Here is a 27,458-nt window from a genome sequence, read left to right on the forward strand (position 1 = left end):
TTCGTCTTCATCTTCTTCTTCATCTTCTTCATCATCTTCATCTTCTTCGTCATCATCATCGTCTTCGTCTTCGTCTTCGTCTTCGTCTTCGTCTTCTTCATCTTCTTCGTCTTCATCTGCATCTTCTTATTCTTCTTCTTCGTCTTCGTCTTCGTCTTCGTCGTCTTCTTCTTCTTCGTCTTCATCATCTTCGTCTTCGTCTTCATCATCTCCGTCTTCATCTTCGTCTTTGTCTTCGTCTTCATCTTCTTCATCGTCTTCATCTTCTTCATCGTCTTCGTCTTCGATTTCTTCATCTTTATCTTCTTCGTCTTCGTCTTCTTCATCGTCTTCGTCTTCTTCGTCTTCGTCTTCTTCATCGTCTTCGTCTTCTTCGTCTTCATCATCTTCGCCTTCTTCGTCTTCATCTTCATCTTCTTTATCGTCTTCGTCTTCATCTTCGTCTTCTTCGTCTTCATCTACATCTTCATCTTCTTCATCTTCATCTTCATTGTCTTCGTCTTCTTCGTCTTCATCTTCTTCATCTTCGTTTTCATCTTCATCTTCATCTTCACCGTCTTCGTCTTCTTCATAGTCTTCATTTTCCTCTTCTTCGTCTTCATCCGCTTCGTCTTCATCTTCGTCATCTTCGTCTTCATCTTCGTTGTCTTCGTCGTCTTCTTCGTCTTCGTCTTCATCGTCATCGTCTTCTTCTTCTTCATCTTCATCCTCTTCATCTTCCTCCTCTTCATCTTCGACTTCTTCGTCTGCATCTTCATCTTCCTTTTCTTCGTCGTCTTCTTCGTCTTCGTCTTCATCTTCGTCTTCATCTTCGTCTTCATCTTCTTCGTCTTCTTCTTCGTCGTCGTCTTCATCTTCGTCTTTGTCTTCGTCATCATCTTCATCTGCATCGTCTTCCTCTTCGTCTTCCACTTCGTCTTCCTCTTCGTCTTCCTCTTCGTCTTCGTCTTCGTCTTCGTCTTCTTCATCTTCGTCGTCTTCGTCTTCATCTTCTTCATCGTCTTCATCTTCGTCTTCGTCTTGATCGTCTTCATCTTCTTCGTCTTGTCTTCTTCGTCTTGTCTTCTTCGTCTTGTCTTCTTCGTCTTGTCTTCTTCGTCGTCTTCATCTTCGTCTTCGTCTTCATTGTCGTCTTCGTCTTCATCTTCTTCATCATCTTCATCTTCTTCTTCATCGTCTTCGTCTTGTCTTCTTCATCTTGTCTTCTTCGTCTTCATCTTCGTCTTTGTCTTCATCTTCTTCATCATCTTCATCTTCTTCTTCATCGTCTTCGTCTTGTCTTCTTCATCTTGTCTTCTTCGTCTTCATCTTCTTCGTCTTCATCTTCGTCTTTGTCTTCGTCTTCATCTTCATCTTCTTCATCGTCTTCGTCTTCATTGTCGTCTTCGTCTTCATCTTCTTCATCGTCTTCATCTTCTTCTTCATCGTCTTCGTCTTGTCTTCTTCGTCTTCATCTTCTTCGTCTTCTTCGTCTTCTTCGTCTTTGTCTTCGTCTTCATCGTCTTCATCTTCTTCTTCATCGTCTTTGTCTTCTTCATCGTCTTCGTCTTCTTCGTCTTCTTCTTCGCCTTCATCGTCTTCGTCTTCTTCGTCTTCTTCGTCTTCATCGTCTTCGTCTTCATCTTCATCTTCATTGTCTTCTTCGTCTTCTTCTTCGTCTTCATCGTCTTATTCGTCTTCTTCGTCTTCATCTTCATCTTCATCATCTTCTTCGTCTTCATCTTCATCGTCTTCATCATCTTCTTCATCTTCCTCTTCTTCTTCATCTTCTTCTTCTTCTTCTTCTTCATCGTCATCCTCTTCTTCGTCTTCTTCATCTTCTTCATCTTCATCTTCGTCTTTGTCTTCGTCTTCATCTTCTTCATCGTCTTCATCTTCTTCTTCTTCATCGTCTTCGTCTTCGTCTTCATCTTCTTCATCTTCTTCATCTTCTTCTTCGTCTTCTTCATCTTCATCTTCTTCATCTTCATCTTCATCTTCTTCTTCGTCTTCTTCGGCTTCCTCGTCTTCCTCTTCTTCCTCTTCTTCTTCATCTTCTTCTTCATCATCTTCCTCTTCTTCCTCTTCATCGTCGTCTTCGTCTTCTTCATCTTCTTCATCTTCATCTTCATCCTGTTCGTCGTCTTCATCTTCTTCGTCTTCATCTTCTTCGTCTTCGTCTTCATCGTCTTCATCTTCTTCGTCTTCTTCTTCTTCATCTTCGTTGTCTTCGTCGTCTTCTTCGTCTTCGTCTTCTTCGTCTTCATCTTCATCGTCTTCATCTTCATCTTCTTCATCTTCGTCTTCATCTTCCTCCTCTTCATCTTCCTCCTCTTCATCTTCTTCCTATTCATCTTCGACTTCTTCTTCGTCTTCATCTTCATCTTCCTCTTCTTCGTCGTCTTCATCGTCTTCGTCTTCATCTTCATCTTCTTCGTCTTCTTCATCTTCTTCGTCTTCTTCTTTGTCTTCTTCATCTTCTTCATCTTCTTCGTCTTCGTCTTCGTCTTCATCGTCTTCATCATCTTCCTCTTCGTCTTCATCTTCATCTTCTTCATCTTCATCTTTGTCTTCATCTTTGTCTTCATCTTCATCTTCATCTTCATCTTCATCGTCTTCGTTTTCCTCTTCTTCGTTTTCCTCTTCTTCGTTTTCCTCTTCTTCGTCTTCATCTTCTTCGTCTTCATCTTCTTCATCTTCGTCTTCTTCGTCATCATCTTCGTTGTCTTCGTCTTCTTCTTCATCGTCTTCATCGTTGTCTTCTTCGTCTTCGTCTTCATCGTCTTCATCGTCATCGTCTTCTTCTTCTTCATCGTCATCATCTTCATCTTCCTCCTCTTCATCTTCCTCCTCTTCATCTTCGACTTCTTCGTCTGCATCTTCATCTTCCTTTTCTTCGTCGTCTTCTTCGTCTTCGTCTTCATCTTCGTCTTCATCTTCGTCTTCATCTTCGTCTTCATCTTCGTCTTCATCTTCTTCGACTTCTTCTTCGTCGTCGTCTTCATCTTCGTCTTTGTCTTCGTCATCATCTTCATCTGCATCGTCTTCCTCTTCGTCTTCCTCCTTGTCTTCCTCTTTGTCTTCATCTTCTTCGTCTTCATCTTCTTCTTCATCGTCTTCATCGTCTTCATCTTCTTCGTCGTCTTCATCTTCTTCGTCATCATTATTGTCTTCATCGTCTTCTTCGCCTTCGTCTTCATCGTCTTCATCTTCTTCGTCATCATTATCGTCTTCTTCTTCGCCTTCGTCTTCGTCTCCATCATCTTCATCGTCTGCATCTTCATCTTCCTCTCCTTCGTCGTCTTCTTCGTCTTTGTCTTCGTCTTCATCTTCGTCTTCTTCGTCTTCGTCTTTGTCTTTGTCTTCGTCATCATCTTCATCTGCATCGCCTTCGTCTTCCTCTTCGTCTTCATCTTCATCGTCTTCATCTTCATTGTCTTCTTTGTCTTCGTCTTCATCTTCATCTTCGTCTTCTTCATCTTCATCTTCATCTTCTTCGTCTTCGTCTTCATCGTCTTCATTTTCCTCTTCTTCGTCTTCATCTTCTTCGTCTTCATTTTCTTCATCTTCGTCATCATCTTCGTTGTCTTGTCGTCTTCTTCGTCTTCTTCTTCATCGTCTTCATCGTTGTCTTCTTCGTCTTCGTCTTCATCGTCTTCATCGTCTTCATCGTCATCGTCTTCTTCTTCATCTTCATCACCTTCATCTTCCTCCTCTTCATCTTCCTCCTCTTCATCTTCGACTTCTTCGTCTGCATCTTCATCTTCCTTTTCTTCGTCGTCGTCTTCGTCTTCGTCTTCGTCTTCATCTTCGTCTTCATCTTCGTCTTCATCTTCTTCGTCTTCTTCTTCGTCGTCGTCTTCATCTTCGTCTTTGTCTTCGTCATCATCTTCATCTGCATCGTCTTCCTCTTCGTCTTCCTCTTCGTCTTCCTCTTCGTCTTCCTCTTCGTCTTCTTCCTCTTCGTCTTCGTCTTCTTCGTCTTCGTCTTCTTCGTCTTCATCTTCTTCGTCTTCATCTTCTTCTTCATCGTCTTCATCTTCTTCATCGTCTTCATCTTCTTCGTCATCATTATCGTCTTCATCGTCTTCTTCGCCTTCGTCTTCGTCTTCATCGTCTTCATCGTCTTCATCTTCTTCGTCATCATTATCGTCTTCATTGTCTTCTTCGCCTTCGTCTTCGTCTTCATCATCTTCATCGTCTGCATCTTCATCTTCCTCTTCTTCGTCGTCTTCTTCGTCTTCGTCTTCGTCTTCGTCTTCGTCTTCTTCATCTTCTTCTTCGTCTTTGTCTTCGTCATCATCTTCATCTGCATCGCCTTCGTCTTCCTCTTCGTCTTCCTCTTCGTCTTCCTCTTCGTCTTCCTCTTCGTCTTCGTCTTCGTCTTCGTCTTTGTCTTCTTCATCTTCATCTTCTTCGTCTTCATCTTATTCATTGTCTTCATCTTCTTCGTCATCATTATCGTCTTCATTGTCTTCTTCGCGTTCGTCTTCGTCTTCATCGTCTTCATCGTCTTCATCTTCTTCGTCTTCATCTTCATCTGCATCTTCTTCTTCTTCATCTTCATCACCTTCGTCTTCATCTTCTTCGTCTTCATCGTCTTCATCTTCTTCTTCGTCTTCATCTTCATCTGCATCTTCTTCTTCTTCTTCTTCATCTTCGTCTTCATCATCTCCGTCTTCATCTTCGTCTTCATCTTCTTCATCTTCATCTTCATCATCTTCCTCTTCCTCTTCGTCCTCTTCATCTTCCTCTTCGTCTTCGTCTTCATTGTCTTCTTCATCTTCATCATCTTCATCTTCATCATCTTCATCTTCATTTTGATTTTCATTGTCTTCTTCGTCTTCATCTTCATCTTCGTCTTCATTGTCGTCTTCGTCTTCATCTTCTTCATCGTCTTCATCTTCTCCTTCATCGTCTTCGTCTTGTCTTCTTCGTCTTCATCTTCTTCGTCTTTGTCTTCTTCGTCTTCATCTTCTTCGTCTTTGTCTTCGTCTTCATCTTCTTCGTCTTTGTCTTCATCTTCATCTTCTTCATCGTCTTCCTCTTCTTCATCTTCATCTTCTTCATCGTCTTCATTTTCTTCTTTGTCTTCGTCTTCATCGTCATCGTCTTCGGCTTCTTCGTCTTCATCTTCTTCTTCTTCGTCTTCATCATCTTGTCTTCATCATCTTCGTCTTCATCGTCTTCGTCTTCTTCGTCTTCTTCGTCTTCTTAGTCTTCTTCGTTTTCATCTTCCTCTTCATCTTCGTCTTCATCTTCGTCGTCTTCATCTTCATCTTCATCTTCCTCCTCTTCATCTTCATCTTCATCTTCGACTTCTTCTTCGTCTTCGTCTTCATCTTCATCTTCCTCTTCTTCGTCGTCTTCATCGTCTTCATCTTCGTCTTTATCTTCTTCGTCTTCTTTGTCTTCTTCGTCTTTGTCTTCTTCGTCTTTTTCTTCGTATTCTTCTTCTTCGTCTTCATCGTCTTCATCATCTTCCTCTTCGTCTTCATTGTCTTCATCTTCGTCTTCATCATCTCCGTCTTCATCTTCGTCTTCATCTTCGTCTTCATCTTCGTCTTCATCTTCTTCATCTTCATCTTCATAATCTTCCTCTTCCTCTTCCTCTTTGTCCTCTTCATCTTCCTCTTCGTCTTTGTCTTCATTGTCTTCTTCATCTTCATCATCTTCATCTTCTTCATCTTCATCGTCTTCTTCTTCATCTTCATCTTCTTCATCGTCTTCCTCTTCTTCGTCTTCATCGTCTTCTTCATCTTCATCTTCATCTTCTTCGTCTTCGTCTTCTTCGTCTTCTTCGTCTTCTTCATCGTCTTCGTCTTTGTCTTCATCGTCTTCGTCTTTGTCTTCATTGTCTTCGTCATCGTCTTCATCATCTCCGTCTTCGTCATCGTCTTTGTCTTCATCATCTTCATCATCTTCCTCTTCGTCTTCGTCTTCATTGTCATCTTCATCTTCTTCATCTTCATTGTCTTCGTCTTCATCTTCATTGTCTTCGTCTTCGTCTTCATCTTTATCTTCTTCATCGTCTTCGTCTTCTTCATTGTCTTAGTCTTCTTCGTCTTCTTCGTCTTCGTCTTCGTCTTCATCATCTTCATCTTCATCATCTTCATCATCTTCATCTTCCTCCTCTTCATCTTCCTCCTCTTCATCTTCCTCCTCATCATCTTCGACTTCTTCATCTGCATCTTCATCTTCCTCTTCTTCGTTGTCTTCTTCATCTTCGTCTTCATCTTCGTCTTCATCTTCGTCTTCATCTTCGTCGTCTTCTTCGTCTTCGTCTTCGTCGTCGTCTTCATCTTCGTCTTTGTCTTTGTCTTCGTCATCATCTTCATCTGCATCGTCTTCATCTTCCTCTTCGTCTTCCTCTTCGTCTTCCTCTTCGTCTTCTTCGTCTTCGTCTTCTTCGTCTTCTTCGTCTTCATCTTCTTCTTCATCTTATTCATCGTCTTCATCTTCATCTTCATCGTCTTCATCTTCTTCGTCTTCGTCTTCTTCGTCTTCTTCGTCTTCGTCGTCTTCTTCTTCGTCTTCATCTTCTTCATCTTCATTGTCTTCTTCGTCTTCATCTTTGTCTTCGTCTTCGTCTTCATTGTCGTCTTCGTCTTCATCTTCTTCATCTTCTTCATCGTCTTCATCTTCTTCATCGTCTTCGTCTTCGTCTTCATCTTCTTCATCATCTTTCTCTTCCTCTTCCTCTTCATCCTCTTCATCTTCATCTTCATCATCATCATCTTCATCATCTTCCTCTTCGTCTTCGTCTTCATTGTCATCTTCATCATCATCTTCTTCTTCATCTTCTTCATCTTCATTGTCTTCGTCTTCATCTTCTTCATCTTTATCTTCTTCATCTTTATCTTCTTCATCGTCTTCGTCTTCTTCATCGTCTTAGTCTTCTTCGTCTTCTTCGTCTTCGTCTTCTTCATCGTCTTCATCTTCTTCGTCTTCATCTTCATCTTCATCTTTATCGTCTTCGTCTTCATCGTCTTCCTCCTCTTCATCTTCCTCCTCTTCATCTTCGACTTCTTCGTCTGCATCTTCATCTTCCTCTTCTTCGTTGTCTTCTTCGTCTTCGTCTTCATCTTCGTCTTCATCTTCTTCGTCGTCTTCTTCGTCTTCGTCGTCGTCTTCATATTCGTCTTTGTCTTCGTCATCATCTTCATCTGCATCGTCTTCGTCTTCGTCTTCGTTTTCGTCTTCTTCGTCTTCATCTTCTTCTTCATCTTCTTCATCTTATTCATCGTCTTCATCTTCTTCATCGTATTCATCTTCTTTGTCATCATCATCGTCTTCGTCTTCATCTTCATCGTCTTCATCTTTGTCTTCGTCTTCATCTTCTTCGTCTTCGTTTTCTTCGTCTTCATCGTCTTCTTCGTCTTCATCTTCATCTGCATCATCTTTGTCTTTGTCTTCGTCGTCTTCTTCATCTTCATCATCTTCATCTCCGTCTTCATCTTCGTCTTCATCTTCTTCATCTTCATCATCTTCCTCTTCTTCTTCGTCCTCTTCATCTTCCTCTTCGTCTTCATTGTCTTCTTCATCTTCATCATCTTCATCTTCATCTTCTTCGTCTTCATCTTCATCTTTTTCTTCGTCTTCTTCATCGTCTTCGTCTTCTTCGTCTTCGTCTTCGTCTTCTTCGTCTTCGTCTTCGTCTTCTTCATCATCTTCATCTTCTTCGTCTTCATCATCTTTGTCTTCGTCTTCATCATCTTTGTCTTCGTCTTCATCGTCTTCATCGTCTTCATCTTCTTCTTCATCGTCTTCGTCTTGTCTTCTTCGTCTTCTTCATCGTCTTCGTCTTCTTCGTCTTCATCTTCATCTTCTTCATCTTCTTCGTCTTCATCATCTTTGTCTTCGTCTTCATCGTCTTCATCTTCTTCTTCGTCTTCATCGTCTTCTTCATCATCTTCTTCTTCGTCTTCATCTTCATATTCATCATCTTCTTCGTCTTCTTCTTCTTCATCTTCTTCATCGTCTTCCTCTTCTTCGTCTTCATCGTCTTCTTCATCTTCGTCTTCGTCTTCATCTTCATCTTCATCATCTTCTTCGTCGTCTTCGTCTTCGTCTTCTTCGTCTTCTTCGTCTTCTTCGTCTTCATCGTCTTCTTCGTCTTCATCGTCTTCATCGTCTTCGTCTTCATCTTCGTCATCGTCTTCTTCTTCGTCTTCATCTTCGTCTTCATCGTCTTCGTCTTCATCTTCATCTTCTTCGTCTTAAACTTCTTCGTCTTCTTGATCTTCATCTTCGTTGTCTTCGTCGTCTTCTTCGTCGTCTTCATCATTGTCTTCCTCGTCTTTGTCTTCATCTTCTTCGTCTTCGTCTTTATCTTCTTCGTCTTCGTCTTTATCTTCTTCGTCTTCGTCTTCATCGTCTTCATCTTCTTCATATTCATCTTCATCAGCTTCATCTTCATCATCTTCATCTTCATCTTCATCTTCCTCCTCTTCATCTTCGACTTCTTCGTCTGCATCTTTATCTTCCTCGTCGTCTTCTTCGTCTTCGTCTTCATCGTCGTCTTCTTCGTTTTCTTCTTCGTTTTCTTCTTCGTCTTCTTCTTTGTCTTCTTCTTCGTCTTCGTCGTCATCTTCATCTTCGTCTTTGTCTTTGTCTTTGTCTTCGTCATCATCTTCATCTGCATCGTCTTCGTCTTCCTCTTTGTCTTTGTCTTCCTCTTCGTCTTCGTCTTCTTCATCTTCATCTTTTTCGTCTTCATCTTCATCATCTTCTTCATCTTCTTCATCTTCTTTATCTTCATCATCTTCTTCATCTTCTTCATCTTCATCGTCTTCCTCTTCATCGTCTTCATCTTCTTCGTCATCATCGTCTTCATCTTCTTCGTCTTCGTCTTCGTGTTCGTCTTCGTCTACTTCTTCGTCGTCTTCGTCTTCGTCTTCATCTGCATCTTCTTCTTCTTCATCTTCATCACCTTCGTCTTCATCTTCGTCTTCTTCGTTTTCTTCCTCTTCGTCATCTTCTTCGTCTTCATCATCTCCGTCTTCATTTTCATCTTCATCTTCTTCATCTTCATCTTCATCATCTTCTTCTTCCTCTTCGTCCTCCTCTTCTTCCTCTTCGTCTTCGTCTTCATTGTCTTCTTCATCTTCATCATCTTCATCTTCTTCATCTTCATTGTCTTCTTCGTCTTCATCTTCATCTTCGTCTTCATTGTCGTCTTCATCTTCTTCTTCTTCATCGTCTTCGTCTTGTCTTCTTCGTCTTCTTCGTCTTCTTCGTCTTCGTCTTCTTCGTCTTCTTCGTCTTCTTCGTCTTCTTCGTCTTTGTCTTCGTCTTTGTCTTCGTCTTCATCTTCTTCATCGTCTTCGTCTTCGTCTTCATCTTCTTCATCGTCTTCGTCTTCTTCATCTTCTTCTTCATCGTCTTCGTCTTCTTCATCGTCTTCGTCTTCTTCATCGTCTTCGTCTTCGTCTTATTCGTCTTCATCGTCTTTGTCTTCGTCTTCTTCGTCTTCATCTTCATCTTCTTCATCTTCTTCATCGTCTTCATCTTCATCTTCTTTATCGTCTTCATCTTCATCTTCTTCTTCGTCTTCATCATTTTCGTCTTCATCGTCTTCATCTTCTTCGTCTTCATCGTCTTCTTCTTCGTCTTCTTCTTCGTCTTCTTCTTCGTCTTCTTCTTCGTCTTCTTCGTCTTCTTCTTCGTCTTCATCGTCTTCGTCTTCATCGTCTTCGTCTTCATCTTCGTCTTCGCCTTCATCATCTTCATCGTCTTCATCTTCATCTTCATCATCTTCTTCTTCGTCTTCATCGTCTTCATCATCTTCATCTTCATCTTCTTCTTCATCTTCTTCTTCATCGTCTTCCTCTTCTTCATCTTCATCATCTTCTTCATCTTCATCTTCTTCTTCTTCTTCGTCTTCTTCATCATCTTCATCTTCATCATCATATTCTTCGTCTTCTTCGTCTTCATCGTCTTCATCGTCTTCATCTTCATCTTCATCTTCTTCATCATCTTCCTCTTCATCGTCTTCGTCTTCGTCTTCATCGTCTTCGTCTTCATCGTCTTCGTCATCGTCTTCGTCTTCTTCTTCGTCTTCTTCGTCTTCATCTTCATCTGCATCTTCTTCTTCTTCATCTTCATCATCTTCATCACCTTCGTCTTCATCTTCGTCTTCTTCGTTTTCTTCGTCTTCGTCTTCGTCGTCTTCTTCGTCTTCATCGTCTTCGTCTTCGTCGTCTTTGTCGTCTTCATCATCTTCGTCTTCGTCTTCATCATCTCCGTCTTCATCTTCGTCTTCAACCTCTTCATCTTCATCATCTTCCTCTTCCTCTTCGTCCTCTTCATCTTCCTCTTCGTCTTCGTCTTCATTGTCTTCATCATTTTCATCTTCTTCATCTTCATTGTCTTCTTCGTCTTCATCTTCATCTTCGTCTTCGTCTTCATTGCCGTCTTCCTCTTCATCTTCTTCATCGTCTTCATCGTCTTCTTCTTCATCGTCTTCGTCTTGTCGTCTTTGTCTTCATCATCTTCGTCTTTGTCTTCTTCGTCTTCTTCGCCTTTGTCTTCGTCTTCATCTTCTTCATCGTCTTCGTCTTCTTCGTCTTCTTCGTCTTCATCTTCATCTTCTTTATCGTCTTCATCTTCATCTTCGTCTTCGTCGTCTTCATTGTCGTCTTCGTCTTCATCTACATCTTCATCATCTTCATCTTCATCTTCTTCATCTTCATCCTCTTCGTCTTCATCTTCATCTTCATCTTCGTCATCGTCTTCTTCATCGTCTTCGTCTTCCTCTTCTTCTGCTTCATCGTCTTCGTCTTGTCGTCTTTGTCTTCATCTTCTTCGTCTTTGTCTTCTTCGTCTTCTTCGCCTTTGACTTCGTCTTCATCTTCTTCATCGTCTTCATCTTCTTCGTCGCCTTCTTCATCGACTTCGTCTTCTTCATCGTCTTCGCCTTCTTCATCGTCTTCGTCTTCTTCATCTTCATCTTCATCTTCATCTTCATCTTCATCTTCATCTTTATCGTCTTCGTCTTCATCTTCGTCTTCGTCGTCTTCGTTGTCTTCTTCGTCTTCTTCGTCTTCTTCATCTACATCTTCATCATCTTCATCTTCATTGTCTTCTTCGTCATCAGCTTCATCTTCATCTTCCTCGTCTTCATCTTCGTCTTCCTCTTCTTCGTCTTCATCATCTTCAGCTTCTTCCTCTTCTTCGTCTTCGTCTTCGTCTTCGTCTTCATCTTCATCACCTTCGTCTTCTTCTTCATCTTCATCACCTTCGTCTTCATCTTCTTCGTTTTCTTCGTCGTCTTCTTCTTCTTCTTCATCGTCTTCCTCTTCTTCGTCTGCATCATCTTCTTCGTCTTCATCGTCTTCATCTTCTTCATCTTCATCATCTTCTTCGTCTTCATCGTCTTCATCGTCTTCCTCTTCATCGTCTTCATCTTCTTCGTCTTCGTCTTTGTCTTCATCGTCTTCGTCTTCTTCTTCGTCTTCATCTTCATCTTCATCTTCTTCATCTTCATCATCTTCATCTTCATCACCTTCGTCTTCATCTTCGTTTTCTTCGTCTTCGTCTTCGTCGTCTTCTTCGTCTTCATCATCTCCGTCTTCATCTTCGTCTTCATCCTCTTCATCTTCATCTTCATCCTCTTCCTCTTCGTCTTCATCTTCATCTTCTTCTTCTTCTTCTTCTTCTTCATCGTCTTCCTCTTCTTCGTCTGCATCATCTTCTTCGTCTTCATCGTCTTCATCTTCTTCATCTTCATCTTCCTCATCTTCTTCATTGTCTTCATCTTCTTCGTCTTCTCCGTCTTCATCTTCGTCTTCATCTTCTTCATCTTCATCTTCATCTTCATCACCTTCCTCTTCGTCTTCGTCTTCATTGTCTTCATCATCTTCATCTTTTTCATCTTCTTCGTCTTCATCTTCGTCTTCGTCTTCATTGCCGTCTTCGTCTTCATCTTCATCGTCTTCTTCTTCATCGTCTTCGTCCTGTCTTCTTTGTCTTCGTCTTCTTCGTTTTCTTCGTCTTCGTCTTCATCTTCTTCTTCTTCTTCTTCTTCTTCTTCTTCTTCTTCTTCATCGTCTTCCTCTTCTTCATCTGCATCTTCTTCTTCTTCACCTTCATCATCATCTTCATCTTCGTCTTCGTCTTCGTCTTCATCTTCATCATCTTCTTCATCTTCTTCATCGTCTTCCTCTTCATCGTCTTCATCTTCTTCGTCTTCGTCTTCTTCTTCTTCGTCTGCTTCGTCTTCATCTTCATCTGCATCTTCTTCATCTTCGTCATCTTCATCTTCATCACCTTCGTCTTCATCTTCGTTTTCTTCGTCTTCGTCTTCGTCGTCTTCATCATCTTCGTCTTCGTCTTCGTCTTCTTCTTCTTCGTCTTCTTCGTCTTCGTCTTCATCTGCATCTTCTTCTTCTTCTTCTTCATCTTCATCATCTTCATCTTCATCACCTTCGTCTTCATCTTCGTTTTCTTCGTCTTCGTCTTCGTTTTCGTCGTCTTCTTCGTCTTCATCATCTTCGTCTTCGTCTTCATCATCTCCGTCTTCATCTTCGTCTTCATCATCTTCGTCTTCATCTTCTTCATCTTCGTCTTCATCTTCTTCATCTTCGTCTTCATCTTCATCATCTTCCTCTTCCTCTTCCTCTTCGTCTTCATTGTCTTCATCATCTTCATCTTTTTCATCTTCATTGTCTTCTTCGTCTTCATCTTCATCTTCGTCTTCATCTTCTTCATCATCTTCATCGTCTTCTGCTTCATCGTCTTCGTCTTGTCGTCTTTGTCTTCATCTTCTTCGTCTTTGTCTTCTTCGTCTTCTTCGCCTTTGACTTCGTCTTCATCTTCTTCATCGTCTTCATCTTCTTCGTCGCCTTCTTCTTCATCGACTTCGTCTTCTTCATCGTCTTCGCCTTCTTCATCGTCTTCGTCTTCTTCATCTTCATCTTCATCTTCATCTTTATCGTCTTCATCTTCGTCTTCGTTGTCTTCTTCGTCTTCTTCGTCTTCTTCATCTACATCTTCATCATCTTCATCTTCATTGTCTTCTTCGTCTTCAGCTTCATCATCTTCTTCGTCTTCATCTTCGTCTTCTTCATCGTCTTCGTCTTCCTCTTCTTCGTCTTCATCATCTTCAGCTTCTTCATCTTCTTCGTCTTCTTCTTCGTCTTCGTCTTCGTCTTCATCTTCATCACCTTCGTCTTCTTCATCTTCATCACCTTCGTCTTCATCTTCGTCTTCTTCGTTTTCTTCGTCTTCTTCTTCTTCTTCTTCATCGTCTTCCTCTTCTTCGTCTGCATCATCTTCTTCGTCTTCATCGTCTTCATCGTCTTCATCTTCTTCATCTTCATCATCTTCTTCGTCTTCATCGTCTTCATCGTCTTCCTCTTCATCGTCTTCATCTTCTTCGTCTTCGTCTTTGTCTTCATCGTCTTCGTCTTCGTCTTCGTCTTCGTCTTCATCTTCATCTTCATCTTCTTCATCTTCATCATCTTCATCTTCATCACCTTCGTCTTCATCTTCGTTTTCTTCGTCTTCGTCTTCGTCGTCTTCTTCGTCTTCATCATCTCCGTCTTCATCTTCGTCTTCATCCTCTTCATCTTCATCTTCATCATCTTCTTCTTCCTCTTCGTCCTCCTCTTCTTCCTCTTCGTCTTCGTCTTCATTGTCTTCTTCATCTTCATCATCTTCATCTTCTTCATCTTCATTGTCTTCTTCGTCTTCATCTTCATCTTCGTCTTCATTGTCGTCTTCATCTTCTTCTTCTTCATCGTCTTCGTCTTGTCTTCTTCGTCTTCTTCGTCTTCTTCGTCTTCGTCTTCTTCGTCTTCTTCGTCTTCTTCGTCTTCTTCGTCTTTGTCTTCGTCTTTGTCTTCGTCTTCATCTTCTTCATCGTCTTCGTCTTCGTCTTCATCTTCTTCATCGTCTTCGTCTTCTTCATCTTCTTCTTCATCGTCTTCGTCTTCTTCATCGTCTTCGTCTTCTTCATCGTCTTCGTCTTCGTCTTATTCGTCTTCATCGTCTTTGTCTTCGTCTTCTTCGTCTTCATCTTCATCTTCTTCATCTTCTTCATCGTCTTCATCTTCATCTTCTTTATCGTCTTCATCTTCATCTTCTTCTTCGTCTTCATCATTTTCGTCTTCATCGTCTTCATCTTCTTCGTCTTCATCGTCTTCTTCTTCGTCTTCTTCTTCGTCTTCTTCTTCGTCTTCTTCGTCTTCTTCTTCGTCTTCATCGTCTTCGTCTTCATCGTCTTCGTCTTCGTCTTCATCTTCGTCTTCGCCTTCATCATCTTCATCGTCTTCATCTTCATCTTCATCATCTTCTTCTTCGTCTTCATCGTCTTCATCATCTTCATCTTCATCTTCTTCTTCATCTTCTTCTTCATCGTCTTCCTCTTCTTCATCTTCATCATCTTCTTCATCTTCATCTTCTTCTTCTTCTTCGTCTTCTTCATCATCTTCATCTTCATCATCATATTCTTCGTCTTCTTCGTCTTCATCGTCTTCATCTTCATCTTCATCTTCTTCATCATCTTCCTCTTCATCGTCTTCGTCTTCGTCTTCATCGTCTTCGTCTTCATCGTCTTCGTCATCGTCTTCGTCTTCTTCTTCGTCTTCTTCGTCTTCATCTTCATCTGCATCTTCTTCTTCTTCATCTTCATCATCTTCATCACCTTCGTCTTCATCTTCGTCTTCTTCGTTTTCTTCGTCTTCGTCTTCGTCGTCTTCTTCGTCTTCATCGTCTTCGTCTTCGTCGTCTTTGTCGTCTTCATCATCTTTGTCTTCGTCTTCATCATCTCCGTCTTCATCTTCGTCTTCAACCTCTTCATCTTCATCATCTTCCTCTTCCTCTTCGTCCTCTTCATCTTCCTCTTCGTCTTCGTCTTCATTGTCTTCATCATTTTCATCTTCTTCATCTTCATTGTCTTCTTCGTCTTCATCTTCATCTTCGTCTTCGTCTTCATTGCCGTCTTCCTCTTCATCTTCTTCATCGTCTTCATCGTCTTCTTCTTCATCGTCTTCGTCTTGTCGTCTTTGTCTTCATCATCTTCGTCTTTGTCTTCTTCGTCTTCTTCGCCTTTGTCTTCGTCTTCATCTTCTTCATCGTCTTCGTCTTCTTCGTCTTCTTCGTCTTCATCTTCATCTTCTTTATCGTCTTCATCTTCATCTTCGTCTTCGTCGTCTTCATTGTCGTCTTCGTCTTCATCTACATCTTCATCATCTTCATCTTCATCTTCTTCATCTTCATCCTCTTCGTCTTCATCTTCATCTTCATCTTCGTCATCGTCTTCTTCATCGTCTTCGTCTTCCTCTTCTTCTGCTTCATCGTCTTCGTCTTGTCGTCTTTGTCTTCATCTTCTTCGTCTTTGTCTTCTTCGTCTTCTTCGCCTTTGACTTCGTCTTCATCGTCTTCATCTTCTTCGTCGCCTTCTTCATCGACTTCGTCTTCTTCATCGTCTTCGCCTTCTTCATCGTCTTCGTCTTCTTCATCTTCATCTTCATCTTCATCTTCATCTTCATCTTCATCTTTATCGTCTTCGTCTTCATCTTCGTCTTCGTCGTCTTCGTTGTCTTCTTCGTCTTCTTCGTCTTCTTCATCTACATCTTCATCATCTTCATCTTCATTGTCTTCTTCGTCATCAGCTTCATCTTCATCTTCGTCTTCTTCATCGTCTTCGTCTTCCTCTTCTTCGTCTTCATCATCTTCAGCTTCTTCCTCTTCTTCGTCTTCGTCTTCGTCTTCGTCTTCATCTTCATCACCTTCGTCTTCTTCTTCATCTTCATCACCTTTGTCTTCATCTTCTTCGTTTTCTTCGTCGTCTTCTTCTTCTTCTTCATCGTCTTCCTCTTCTTCGTCTGCATCATCTTCTTCGTCTTCATCGTCTTCATCTTCTTCATCTTCATCATCTTCTTCGTCTTCATCGTCTTCATCGTCTTCCTCTTCATCGTCTTCATCTTCTTCGTCTTCGTCTTTGTCTTCATCGTCTTCGTCTTCTTCTTCGTCTTCATCTTCATCTTCATCTTCTTCATCTTCATCATCTTCATCTTCATCACCTTCGTCTTCATCTTCGTTTTCTTCGTCTTCGTCTTCGTCGTCTTCTTCGTCTTCATCATCTCCGTCTTCATCTTCGTCTTCATCCTCTTCATCTTCATCTTCATCCTCTTCCTCTTCGTCTTCATCTTCATCTTCTTCTTCTTCTTCTTCTTCTTCATCGTCTTCCTCTTCTTCGTCTGCATCATCTTCTTCGTCTTCATCGTCTTCATCTTCTTCATCTTCATCTTCCTCATCTTCTTCATTGTCTTCATCTTCTTCGTCTTCTCCGTCTTCATCTTCGTCTTCATCTTCTTCATCTTCATCTTCATCTTCATCACCTTCCTCTTCGTCTTCGTCTTCATTGTCTTCATCATCTTCATCTTTTTCATCTTCTTCGTCTTCATCTTCGTCTTCGTCTTCATTGCCGTCTTCGTCTTCATCTTCATCGTCTTCTTCTTCATCGTCTTCGTCCTGTCTTCTTTGTCTTCGTCTTCTTCGTTTTCTTCGTCTTCGTCTTCATCTTCTTCTTCTTCTTCTTCTTCTTCTTCTTCTTCTTCATCGTCTTCCTCTTCTTCATCTGCATCTTCTTCTTCTTCACCTTCATCATCATCTTCATCTTCGTCTTCGTCTTCGTCTTCATCTTCATCATCTTCTTCATCTTCTTCATCGTCTTCCTCTTCATCGTCTTCATCTTCTTCGTCTTCGTCTTCTTCTTCTTCGTCTGCTTCGTCTTCATCTTCATCTGCATCTTCTTCATCTTCGTCATCTTCATCTTCATCACCTTCGTCTTCATCTTCGTTTTCTTCGTCTTCGTCGTCTTCATCATCTTCGTCTTCGTCTTCGTCTTCTTCTTCTTCGTCTTCTTCGTCTTCGTCTTCATCTGCATCTTCTTCTTCTTCATCTTCATCATCTTCATCTTCATCACCTTCGTCTTCATCTTCGTTTTCTTCGTCTTCGTCTTCGTTTTCGTCGTCTTCTTCGTCTTCATCATCTTCGTCTTCGTCTTCATCATCTCCGTCTTCATCTTCGTCTTCATCATCTTCGTCTTCATCTTCTTCATCTTCGTCTTCATCTTCTTCATCTTCGTCTTCATCTTCATCATCTTCCTCTTCCTCTTCCTCTTCGTCTTCATTGTCTTCATCATCTTCATCTTTTTCATCTTCATTGTCTTCTTCGTCTTCATCTTCATCTTCGTCTTCATCTTCTTCATCATCTTCATCGTCTTCTGCTTCATCGTCTTCGTCTTGTCGTCTTTGTCTTCATCTTCTTCGTCTTTGTCTTCTTCGTCTTCTTCGCCTTTGACTTCGTCTTCATCTTCTTCATCGTCTTCATCTTCTTCGTCGCCTTCTTCTTCATCGACTTCGTCTTCTTCATCGTCTTCGCCTTCTTCATCGTCTTCGTCTTCTTCATCTTCATCTTCATCTTCATCTTTATCGTCTTCATCTTCGTCTTCGTCGTCTTCGTTGTCTTCTTCGTCTTCTTCGTCTTCTTCATCTACATCTTCATCATCTTCATCTTCATTGTCTTCTTCGTCTTCAGCTTCATCATCTTCTTCGTCTTCATCTTCGTCTTCTTCATCGTCTTCGTCTTCCTCTTCTTCGTCTTCATCATCTTCAGCTTCTTCATCTTCTTCGTCTTCTTCTTCGTCTTCGTCTTCGTCTTCATCTTCATCACCTTCGTCTTCTTCATCTTCATCACCTTCGTCTTCATCTTCGTCTTCTTCGTTTTCTTCGTCTTCTTCTTCTTCTTCTTCATCGTCTTCCTCTTCTTCGTCTGCATCATCTTCTTCGTCTTCATCGTCTTCATCTTCTTCATCTTCATCATCTTCTTCGTCTTCATCGTCTTCATCGTCTTCCTCTTCATCGTCTTCATCTTCTTCGTCTTCGTCTTTGTCTTCATCGTCTTCGTCTTCGTCTTCGTCTTCGTCTTCATCTTCATCTTCATCTTCTTCATCTTCATCATCTTCATCTTCATCACCTTCGTCTTCATCTTCGTTTTCTTCGTCTTCGTCTTCGTCGTCTTCTTCGTCTTCATCATCTCCGTCTTCATCTTCGTCTTCATCCTCTTCATCTTCATCTTCATCATCTTCCTCTTCGTCTTCATCTTCATCTTCTTCTTCTTCTTCTTCTTCTTCATCGTCTTCCTCTTCTTCGTCTGCATCATCTTCTTCGTCTTCATCGTCTTCATTTTCTTCATCTTCATCTTCCTCTTCTTCTTCATTGTCTTCATCTTCTTCGTCTTCTCCGTCTTCATCGTCTTCATCGTCTTCATCTTCTTCATCTTCCTCTTCTTCTTCATCTTCTTCATCTTCTTCATTGTCTTCCTCTTCTTCGTCTTCATCATCATCTTCATCTTCATCTTCATCTTCTTCATTTTCCTCTTTTTCTTCATCTTCATCTTCTTCATCTTCTTCATCATCTTCATCGTCTTCTTCTTCATCGTCTTGGTCTTGTCTTCTTTGTCTTCATCTTCTTCGTCTTCGTCTTCTTCGTTTTCTTCGTCTTCGTCTTCATCTTCTTCTTCTTCTTCTTCCTCTTCTTCGTCTGCATCATCTTCTTCATCTTCTTCTTCTTCTTCTTCTTCGCCTTCATTATCATCTTCATCTTTGTCTTCGTCTTCTTCGTCTTCATCGTCTTCATCTTCATCTTCTTCATCTTCATCGTCTTCATCGTCTTCATCTTCTTCGTCTTCGTCTTCATCGTCTTCGTCTTCATCTTCGTCTTCTTCGTATTGTTCGTCTTCATCTTCATCTTCATCTTCATCATCTTCATCACCTTCGTCTTCATCTTCGTCTTCGTTTTCGTCGTCTTCTTCGTCTTCATCATCTTCGTCTTCGTCTTCATCATCTCCGTCTTCATCTTCGTCTTCATCTTCTTCATCTTCATCATCTTCCTCTTCCTCTTCGTCTTCGTCTTCATTGTCTTCATCATCTTCATCTTTTTCATCTTCATTGTCTTCTTCGTCTTCATCTTCATCTTCGTCTTCGTCTTCATTGCCGTCTTCGTCTTCATCTTCTTCATCGTCTTCATCGTCTTCTTCATCGTCTTCGTCTTGTCTTCTTTGTCTTCGTCTTCTTCGTTTTCTTCGTCTTCGTCTTCATCTTCTTCTTCTTCTTCTTCATCGTCTTCCTCTTCTTCGTCTGCATCTTCTTCTTCTTCGCCTTCATCTTCGTCTTCTTCGTCTTCATTGTCTTCATCTTCATCATCGTCTTCATCTTCATCATCTTCTTCATCTTCTTCGTCTTCATCGTCTTCCTCTTCATCGTCTTCATCTTCTTCGTCTTCATCTTCGTCTTCTTCGTCTTCGTCTTCTTCTTCTTCATCTTTATCTTCATCTGCATCTTCTTCTTCTTCATCTTCATCGTCTTCCTCTTCATCGTCTTCGTCTTCATCTTCGTCGTCTTCGTCTTCGTCTTCTTCTTCGTCTTCTTCGTCTTCATCTTCATCTGCATCTTCTTCTTCTTCATCTTCATCACCTTCGTCTTCATCTTCGTTGTCTTCGTCTTCGTCTTCGTCGTCTTCTTCGTCTTCATCATCTTCGTCTTCATCTCCGTCTTCATCTTCTTCATCTTCATCTTCATCTTGATCATCTTCCTCTTCCTCTTCGTCTTCGTCTTCATTGTCTTCATCATCTTCATCTTTTTCATCATTGTCTTCTTCGTCTTCATTTTCATCTTCGTCTTCGTCTTCATTGCTGTCTTCGTCTTCATCTTCTTCATCGTCTTCATCATCTTCTTCTTCATCGTCTTCGTCTTGTCGTCTTTGTCTTCATCTTCTTCGTCTTTGTCTTCTTCGTCTTCTTCGCCTTTGTCTTCGTCTTCATCTTCTTCATCGTCTTCATCTTCTTCGTCGTCTTCTTCTTCATCGACTTCGTCTTCTTCGTCTTTATCTTATTCATCGTCTTCGTCTTCTTCATCGTCTTCATCTTCTTCGTCTTCTTCATCTTCATCGTCTTCGTCTTCTTCATCTTCATCGTCTTCGTCTTCGTCTTCTTCATCTTCATCTTCATCTTCTTCAACTTCATTGTCTTCTTCGTCTTCGTCTTCATCTTCATCTTCGTCTTCGTCTTCATTGCCGTCTTCGTCTTCATCTTCTTCATCGTCTTCATCGTCTTCTTCTTCATCGTCTTCGTCTTGTCGTCTTTGTCTTCATCTTCATCGTCTTTGTCTTCTTCGTCTTCTTTGCCTTTGTCTTCGTCTTCATCTTCTTCATCGTCTTCATCTTCTTCGTCGTCTTCTTCATCGACTTCGTCATCTTCGTCTTTATCTTCTTCATCGTCTTCGTCTTCTTCATCGTCTTCATCTTCTTCGTCTTCTTCATCTTCATCGTCTTCGTCTTCTTCATCTTCATCTTCATCTTCTTTATCGTCTTCTTCATCTTCTTCGCCTTTGTCTTCTTCGTCTTCTTCGCCTTTGTCTTCATCTTCATCGTCTTCATCTTCTTCGTCGTCTTCTTCTTCATCGACTTCGTCTTCTTCGTCTTTATCTTCTTCATCGTCTTCGTCTTCTTCATCGTCTTCGTCTTCTTCGTCTTCTTCATCTTCTTCATCTTCATCGTCTTCATCGTCTTCGTCTTCTTCATCTTCATCTTCTTTATCGTCTTCGTCTTCATCTTCGTCTTCGTCGTCTTCTTCGTCTGCTTCGTCTTCTTCATCTACATCTTCATCATCATCATCTTCATCTTCTTCATCTTCATTGTCTTCTTCGTCTTCAGCTTCATCTTCATCTTCTTCGTCTTCATCTTCGTCTCCGTCTTCTTCATCTTCATCGTCTTCATCACCTTCGTCTTCATCTTCGTCTTCATCTTCGTCTTCATCATCTTCATCTTCATCTTCTTCATCTTCATTGTCTTCTTCGTCTTCAGCTTCATCTTCATCTTCTTCGTCTTCATCTTCGTCTTCGTCTTCTTCATCGTCTTCGTCTTCCTCTTCTTCGTCTTCATCGTCTTCAGCTTCTTCATCTTCTTCGTCTTCATCTTCGTCTTCATCTTCTTCGTCTTCTTCTTCGTCTTCATCTTCGTCTTCATCTTCTTCGTCTTCTTCTTCGTCTTCATCTTCATCTGCATCTTCTTCTTCTTCATCTTCATCACCTTCGTCTTCATCTTCGTTGTCTTCGTCTTCGTCTTCGTCGTCTTCTTCGTCTTCATCATCTTCGTCTTCGTCTTCATCATCTCCGTCTTCATCTTCGTCTTCATCTTCTTCATCTTCATCTTCATCTTGATCATCTTCCTCTTCCTCTTCTTCTTCGTCTTCATTGTCTTCATCATCTTCATCTTTTTCATCATTGTCTTCTTCGTCTTCATTTTCATCTTCGTCTTCATTGCTGTCTTCGTCTTCATCTTCTTCATCGTCTTCATCGTCTTCTTCTTCATCGTCTTCGTCTTGTCGTCTTTGTCTTCATCTTCTTCGTCTTCATCTTCTTCGTCTTCTTCGTCTTCGTCTTCGTCTTCGTCTTCGTCTTCTTCGTCTTCGTCTTCGTCTTCGTCTTCGTCTTCGTCTTCTTCGTCTTCGTCGTCTTCTTCGTCTTCTTCTTCATCTTCATCACCTTCGTCTTCTTCTTCGTCTTCATCACCTTCGTCTTCATCTTCGTCTTCATCTTCGTCTTCATCATCTTCATCTTCATCTTCTTCATCTTCATTGTCTTCTTCGTCTTCATCTTCTTCGTCTTCATCTTCGTCTCCGTCTTCTTCATCGTCTTCGTCTTCCTCTTCTTCGTCTTCAGCTTCTTCATCTTCGTCTTCATCTTCGTCTTCGTCTTCTTCGTCGTCTTCGTCTTCGTCTTTGTCTTCTTCGTCTTCGTCTTCTTCTTCATCTTCTTCATCTTCATCACCTTCGTCTTCTTCTTCATCTTCATCGTTTTCTTCGTCTTCGTCTTCATCTCCTTCTTCTTCTTCGTCTTCCTCTTCTTCGTCTGCATCATCTTCTTCATCTTCATCGTCTTCATCTTCTTCGTCTTCATCGTCTTCATCTTCTTCGTCTTCGTCTTCGTCTTCTTCGTCTTCGTCTTCTTCTTCGTCTTCTTCGTCTTCATCTTCATCTGCATCTTCATCATCTTCATCTTCATCACCTTCGTCTTCATCTTCGTTTTCTTCGTCTTCGTCTTCGTTTTCGTCGTCTTCTTCGTCTTCATCATCTTCGTCTTCGTCTTCATCATCTCCGTCTTCATCTTCGTCTTCATCTTCTTCATCTTCATCTTCATCTTCATCACCTTCCTCTTCGTCTTCGTCTTCATTGTCTTCATCATCTTCATCTTTTTCATCTTCATTGTCTTCTTCGTCTTCATCTTCGTCTTCGTCTTCATTGCCGTCTTCGTCTTCATCTTCATCGTCTTCTTCTTCATCGTCTTCGTCCTGTCTTCTTTGTCTTCGTCTTCTTCGTTTTCTTCGTCTGCGTCTTCATCTTCTTCTTCTTCTTCTTCTTCTTCTTCATCGTCTTCCTCTTCTTCATCTGCATCTTCTTCATCTGCATCTTCTTCTTCTTCTCCTTCATCATCATCTTCGTCTTCGTATTCTTCGTCTTCATCGTCTTCATCTTCATCATCTTCTTCATCTTCTTCATCGTCTTCCTCTTCATCGTCTTCATCTTCTTCGTCTTCGTCTTCTTCTTCTTCGTCTGCTTCGTCTTCATCTTCATCTGCATCTTCTTCATCTTCGTCATCTTCATCTTCATCACCTTCGTCTTCATCTTCGTTTTCTTCGTCTTCGTCTTCGTCGTCTTCATCATCTTCGTCTTCGTCTTCGTCTTCTTCATCTTCGTCTTCTTCGTCTTCGTCTTCATCTGCATCTTCTTCTTCTTCATCTTCATCATCTTCATCTTCATCACCTTCGTCTTCATCATCTCCGTCTTCATCTTCGTCTTCATCTTCTTCATCTTCGTCTTCATCTTCTTCATCTTCGTCTTCATCTTCTTCATCTTCATCTTCATCTTCATCTTCATCATCTTCCTCTTCCTCTTCCTCTTCGTCTTCATTGTCTTCATCATCTTCATCTTTTTCATCTTCATTGTCTTCTTCGTCTTCATCTTCATCTTCGTCTTCGTCTTCATCTTCTTCATCATCTTCATCGTCTTCTGCTTCATCGTCTTCGTCTTGTCGTCTTTGTCTTCATCTTCTTCGTCTTTGTCTTCTTCGTCTTCTTCGCCTTTGACTTCGTCTTCATCTTCTTCATCGTCTTCATCTTCTTCGTCGCCTTCTTCATCGACTTCGTCTTCTTCATCGTCTTCGCCTTCTTCATCGTCTTCGTCTTCTTCATCTTCATCTTCATCTTCATCTTCATCTTTATCGTCTTCGTCTTCGTCTTCGTCTTCATCTTCGTCTTCGTCGTCTTCGTTGTCTTCTTCGTCTTCTTCGTCTTCTTCATCTACATCTTCATCATCTTCATCTTCATTGTCTTCTTCGTCATCAGCTTCATCTTCATCTTCCTCGTCTTCATCTTCGTCTTCGTCTTCTTCATCGTCTTCGTCTTCCTCTTCTTCGTCTTCATCATCTTCAGCTTCTTCCTCTTCTTCGTCTTCGTCTTCGTCTTCGTCTTCATCTTCATCACCTTCGTCTTCTTCTTCATCTTCATCACCTTCGTCTTCATCTTCTTCGTTTTCTTCGTCTTCTTCTTCTTCTTCTTCATCGTCTTCCTCTTCTCCGTCTGCATCATCTTCTTCGTCTTCATCGTCTTCATCTTCTTCATCTTCATCATCTTCTTCGTCTTCATCGTCTTCATCGTCTTCCTCTTCATCGTCTTCATCTTCTTCGTCTTCGTCTTTGTCTTCATCGTCTTTGTCTTCTTCTTCGTCTTCATCTTCATCTTCATCTTCTTCATCTTCATCATCTTCATCTTCATCACCTTCGTCTTCATCTTCGTTTTCTTCGTCTTCGTCTTCGTCGTCTTCTTCGTCTTCATCATCTCCGTCTTCATCTTCGTCTTCATCCTCTTCATCTTCATCTTCATCCTCTTCCTCTTCGTCTTCATCTTCATCTTCTTCTTCTTCTTCTTCTTCATCGTCTTCCTCTTCTCCGTCTGCATCATCTTCTTCGTCTTCATCGTCTTCATCTTCTTCATCTTCATCATCTTCTTCGTCTTCATCGTCTTCATCGTCTTCCTCTTCATCGTCTTCATCTTCTTCGTCTTCGTCTTTGTCTTCATCGTCTTCGTCTTCTTCTTCGTCTTCATCTTCATCTTCATCTTCTTCATCTTCATCATCTTCATCTTCATCACCTTCGTCTTCATCTTCGTTTTCTTCGTCTTCGTCTTCGTCGTCTTCTTCGTCTTCATCATCTCCGTCTTCATCTTCGTCTTCATCCTCTTCATCTTCATCTTCATCCTCTTCCTCTTCGTCTTCATCTTCATCTTCTTCTTCTTCTTCATTGTCTTCCTCTTCTTCGTCTGCATCATCTTCTTCGTCTTCATCGTCTTCATCTTCTTCATCTTCATCTTCCTCATCTTCTTCATTGTCTTCATCTTCTTCGTCTTCTCCGTCTTCATCTTCGTCTTCATCTTCTTCATCTTCATCTTCATCTTCATCACCTTCCTCTTCGTCTTCGTCTTCATTGTCTTCATCATCTTCATCTTTTTCATCTTCTTCGTCTTCATCTTCGTCTTCGTCTTCATTGCCGTCTTCGTCTTCATCTTCATCGTCTTCTTCTTCATCGTCTTCGTCCTGTCTTCTTTGTCTTCGTCTTCTTCGTTTTCTTCGTCTTCGTCTTCATCTTCTTCTTCTTCTTCTTCTTCTTCTTCTTCTTCTTCATCGTCTTCCTCTTCTTCATCTGCATCTTCTTCTTCTTCACCTTCATCATCATCTTCGTCTTCGTCTTCATCTTCATCATCTTCTTCATCTTCTTCATCTTCTTCATCGTCTTCCTCTTCATCGTCTTCATCTTCTTCGTCTTCGTCTTCTTCTTCTTCGTCTGCTTCGTCTTCATCTTCATCTGCATCTTCTTCATCTTCGTCATCTTCATCTTCATCACCTTCGTCTTCATCTTCGTTTTCTTCGTCTTCGTCTTCGTCGTCTTCATCATCTTCGTCTTCGTCTTCTTCTTCTTCGTCTTCTTCGTCTTCGTCTTCATCTGCATCTTCTTCTTCTTCATCTTCATCATCTTCATCTTCATCACCTTCGTCTTCATCTTCGTTTTCTTCGTCTTCGTCTTCGTTTTCGTCGTCTTCTTCGTCTTCATCATCTTCGTCTTCGTCTTCATCATCTCCGTCTTCATCTTCGTCTTCATCTTCTTCATCTTCGTCTTCATCTTCTTCATCTTCGTCTTCATCTTCTTCATCTTCCTCTTCCTCTTCCTCTTCGTCTTCATTGTCTTCATCATCTTCATCTTTTTCATCTTCATTGTCTTCTTCGTCTTCATCTTCATCTTCGTCTTCATCTTCTTCATCATCTTCATCGTCTTCTGCTTCATCGTCTTCGTCTTGTCGTCTTTGTCTTCATCTTCTTCGTCTTTGTCTTCTTCGTCTTCTTCGCCTTTGACTTCGTCTTCATCTTCTTCATCGTCTTCATCTTCTTCGTCGCCTTCTTCTTCATCGACTTCGTCTTCTTCATCGTCTTCGCCTTCTTCATCGTCTTCGTCTTCTTCATCTTCATCTTCATCTTCATCTTCATCTTTATCGTCTTCATCTTCGTCTTCGTCGTCTTCGTTGTCTTCTTCGTCTTCTTCGTCTTCTTCATCTACATCTTCATCATCTTCATCTTCATTGTCTTCTTCGTCTTCAGCTTCATCATCTTCTTCGTCTTCATCTTCGTCTTCTTCATCGTCTTCGTCTTCCTCTTCTTCGTCTTCATCATCTTCAGCTTCTTCATCTTCTTCGTCTTCTTCTTCGTCTTCGTCTTCGTCTTCATCTTCATCACCTTCGTCTTCTTCATCTTCATCACCTTCGTCTTCATCTTCGTCTTCTTCGTTTTCTTCGTCTTCTTCTTCTTCTTCTTCATCGTCTTCCTCTTCTTCGTCTGCATCATCTTCTTCGTCTTCATCATCTTCATCTTCTTCATCTTCATCATCTTCTTCGTCTTCATCGTCTTCATCGTCTTCCTCTTCATCGTCTTCATCGTCTTCATCTTCTTCATCTTCTTCGTCTTCGTCTTTGTCTTCATCGTCTTCGTCTTCGTCTTCATCTTCGTTTTCTTCGTCTTCGTCTTCGTCGTCTTCTTCGTCTTCATCATCTCCGTCTTCATCTTCGTCTTCATCCTCTTCATCTTCATCTTCATCATCTTCCTCTTCGTCTTCATCTTCATCTTCTTCTTCTTCTTCTTCTTCTTCATCGTCTTCCTCTTCTTCGTCTGCATCATCTTCTTCGTCTTCATCGTCTTCATTTTCTTCATCTTCATCTTCCTCTTCTTCTTCATTGTCTTCATCTTCTTCGTCTTCTCCGTCTTCATCGTCTTCATCTTCTTCATCTTCCTCTTCTTCTTCATCTTCTTCATCTTCTTCATTGTCTTCCTCTTCTTCGTCTTCATCATCATCTTCATCTTCATCTTCATCTTCTTCATTTTCCTCTTTTTCTTCATCTTCATCTTCTTCATCTTCTTCATCATCTTCATCGTCTTCTTCTTCATCGTCTTGGTCTTGTCTTCTTTGTCTTCATCTTCTTCGTCTTCGTCTTCTTCGTTTTCTTCGTCTTCGTCTTCATCTTCTTCTTCTTCTTCTTCTTCCTCTTCTTCGTCTGCATCATCTTCTTCATCTTCTTCTTCTTCTTCTTCTTCGCCTTCATTATCATCTTCATCTTTGTCTTCGTCTTCTTCGTCTTCATCGTCTTCATCTTCATCTTCATCTTCATCATCTTCTTCATCTTCTTCATCTTCATCGTCTTCATCGTCTTCATCTTCTTCGTCTTCGTCTTCATCGTCTTCGTCTTCATCTTCGTCTTCTTCGTATTGTTCGTCTTCATCTTCATCTTCATCTTCATCATCTTCATCACCTTCGTCTTCATCTTCGTCTTCGTCTTCGTTTTCGTCGTCTTCTTCGTCTTCATCATCTTCGTCTTCGTCTTCATCATCTCCGTCTTCATCTTCGTCTTCATCTTCTTCATCTTCATCATCTTCCTCTTCCTCTTCGTCTTCGTCTTCATTGTCTTCATCATCTTCATCTTTTTCATCTTCATTGTCTTCTTCGTCTTCATCTTCATCTTCGTCTTCGTCTTCATTGCCGTCTTCGTCTTCATCTTCTTCATCGTCTTCATCGTCTTCTTCATCGTCTTCGTCTTGTCTTCTTTGTCTTCGTCTTCTTCGTTTTCTTCGTCTTCGTCTTCATCTTCTTCTTCTTCTTCTTCATCGTCTTCCTCTTCTTCGTCTGCATCTTCTTCTTCTTCTTCGCCTTCATCTTCGTCTTCTTCGTCTTCTTCGTCTTCATTGTCTTCATCTTCATCATCGTCTTCATCTTCATCATCTTCTTCATCTTCTTCGTCTTCATCGTCTTCCTCTTCATCGTCTTCATCTTCTTCGTCTTCATCTTCGTCTTCTTCGTCTTCGTCTTCTTCTTCTTCATC

The 27,458-nt window shown here is 41.2% G+C and overlaps 3 protein-coding genes across 3 annotated transcripts in view; all 3 read right to left on the reverse strand.

Moving 5' to 3' along the window:
• LOC137378599 (glutamic acid-rich protein-like) overlaps positions 1 to 3,308 on the reverse strand; it is a gene marked incomplete at its 3' end in the record, with an annotated part of 37,962 nt that extends 34,654 nt beyond the window's left edge. Inside the window, exons 1-3 of the mRNA XM_068048899.1 lie at positions 3,168 to 3,308; positions 2,845 to 3,042; positions 555 to 585 (exon numbers count right to left, since the gene is read on the reverse strand). Of these exons, the coding sequence (XP_067905000.1) occupies positions 555 to 585; positions 2,845 to 3,042; positions 3,168 to 3,308 (370 nt within the window). The remainder of the gene's footprint in view (positions 1 to 554; positions 586 to 2,844; positions 3,043 to 3,167) is intronic.
• A 1,824-nt stretch (positions 3,309 to 5,132) lies between these two features.
• LOC137378600 (uncharacterized) lies at positions 5,133 to 7,316 on the reverse strand. Its single transcript, XM_068048900.1, has 2 exons — positions 7,006 to 7,316; positions 5,133 to 5,271 (listed from the first exon to the last, which is right to left on the reverse strand). Exons 1-2 carry the CDS (start codon positions 7,314 to 7,316, stop codon positions 5,133 to 5,135), a joined length of 450 nt encoding a protein of 149 aa, XP_067905001.1.
• An 882-nt stretch (positions 7,317 to 8,198) lies between these two features.
• LOC137378601 (protein starmaker-like) lies at positions 8,199 to 25,578 on the reverse strand. The gene is made up of 8 exons (XM_068048901.1): positions 25,441 to 25,578; positions 23,553 to 23,610; positions 23,124 to 23,252; positions 17,284 to 17,415; positions 15,342 to 15,461; positions 12,777 to 12,908; positions 10,814 to 10,942; positions 8,199 to 8,347 (listed from the first exon to the last, which is right to left on the reverse strand). Exons 1-8 carry the CDS (start codon positions 25,576 to 25,578, stop codon positions 8,199 to 8,201), a joined length of 987 nt encoding a protein of 328 aa, XP_067905002.1.
• Positions 25,579 to 27,458: the final 1,880 nt, after the last annotated feature.

Source organism: Heterodontus francisci, chromosome 17 (genome assembly GCF_036365525.1).
Source record: "Heterodontus francisci isolate sHetFra1 chromosome 17, sHetFra1.hap1, whole genome shotgun sequence".
Lineage (NCBI taxonomy): Eukaryota > Metazoa > Chordata > Chondrichthyes > Heterodontiformes > Heterodontidae > Heterodontus > Heterodontus francisci.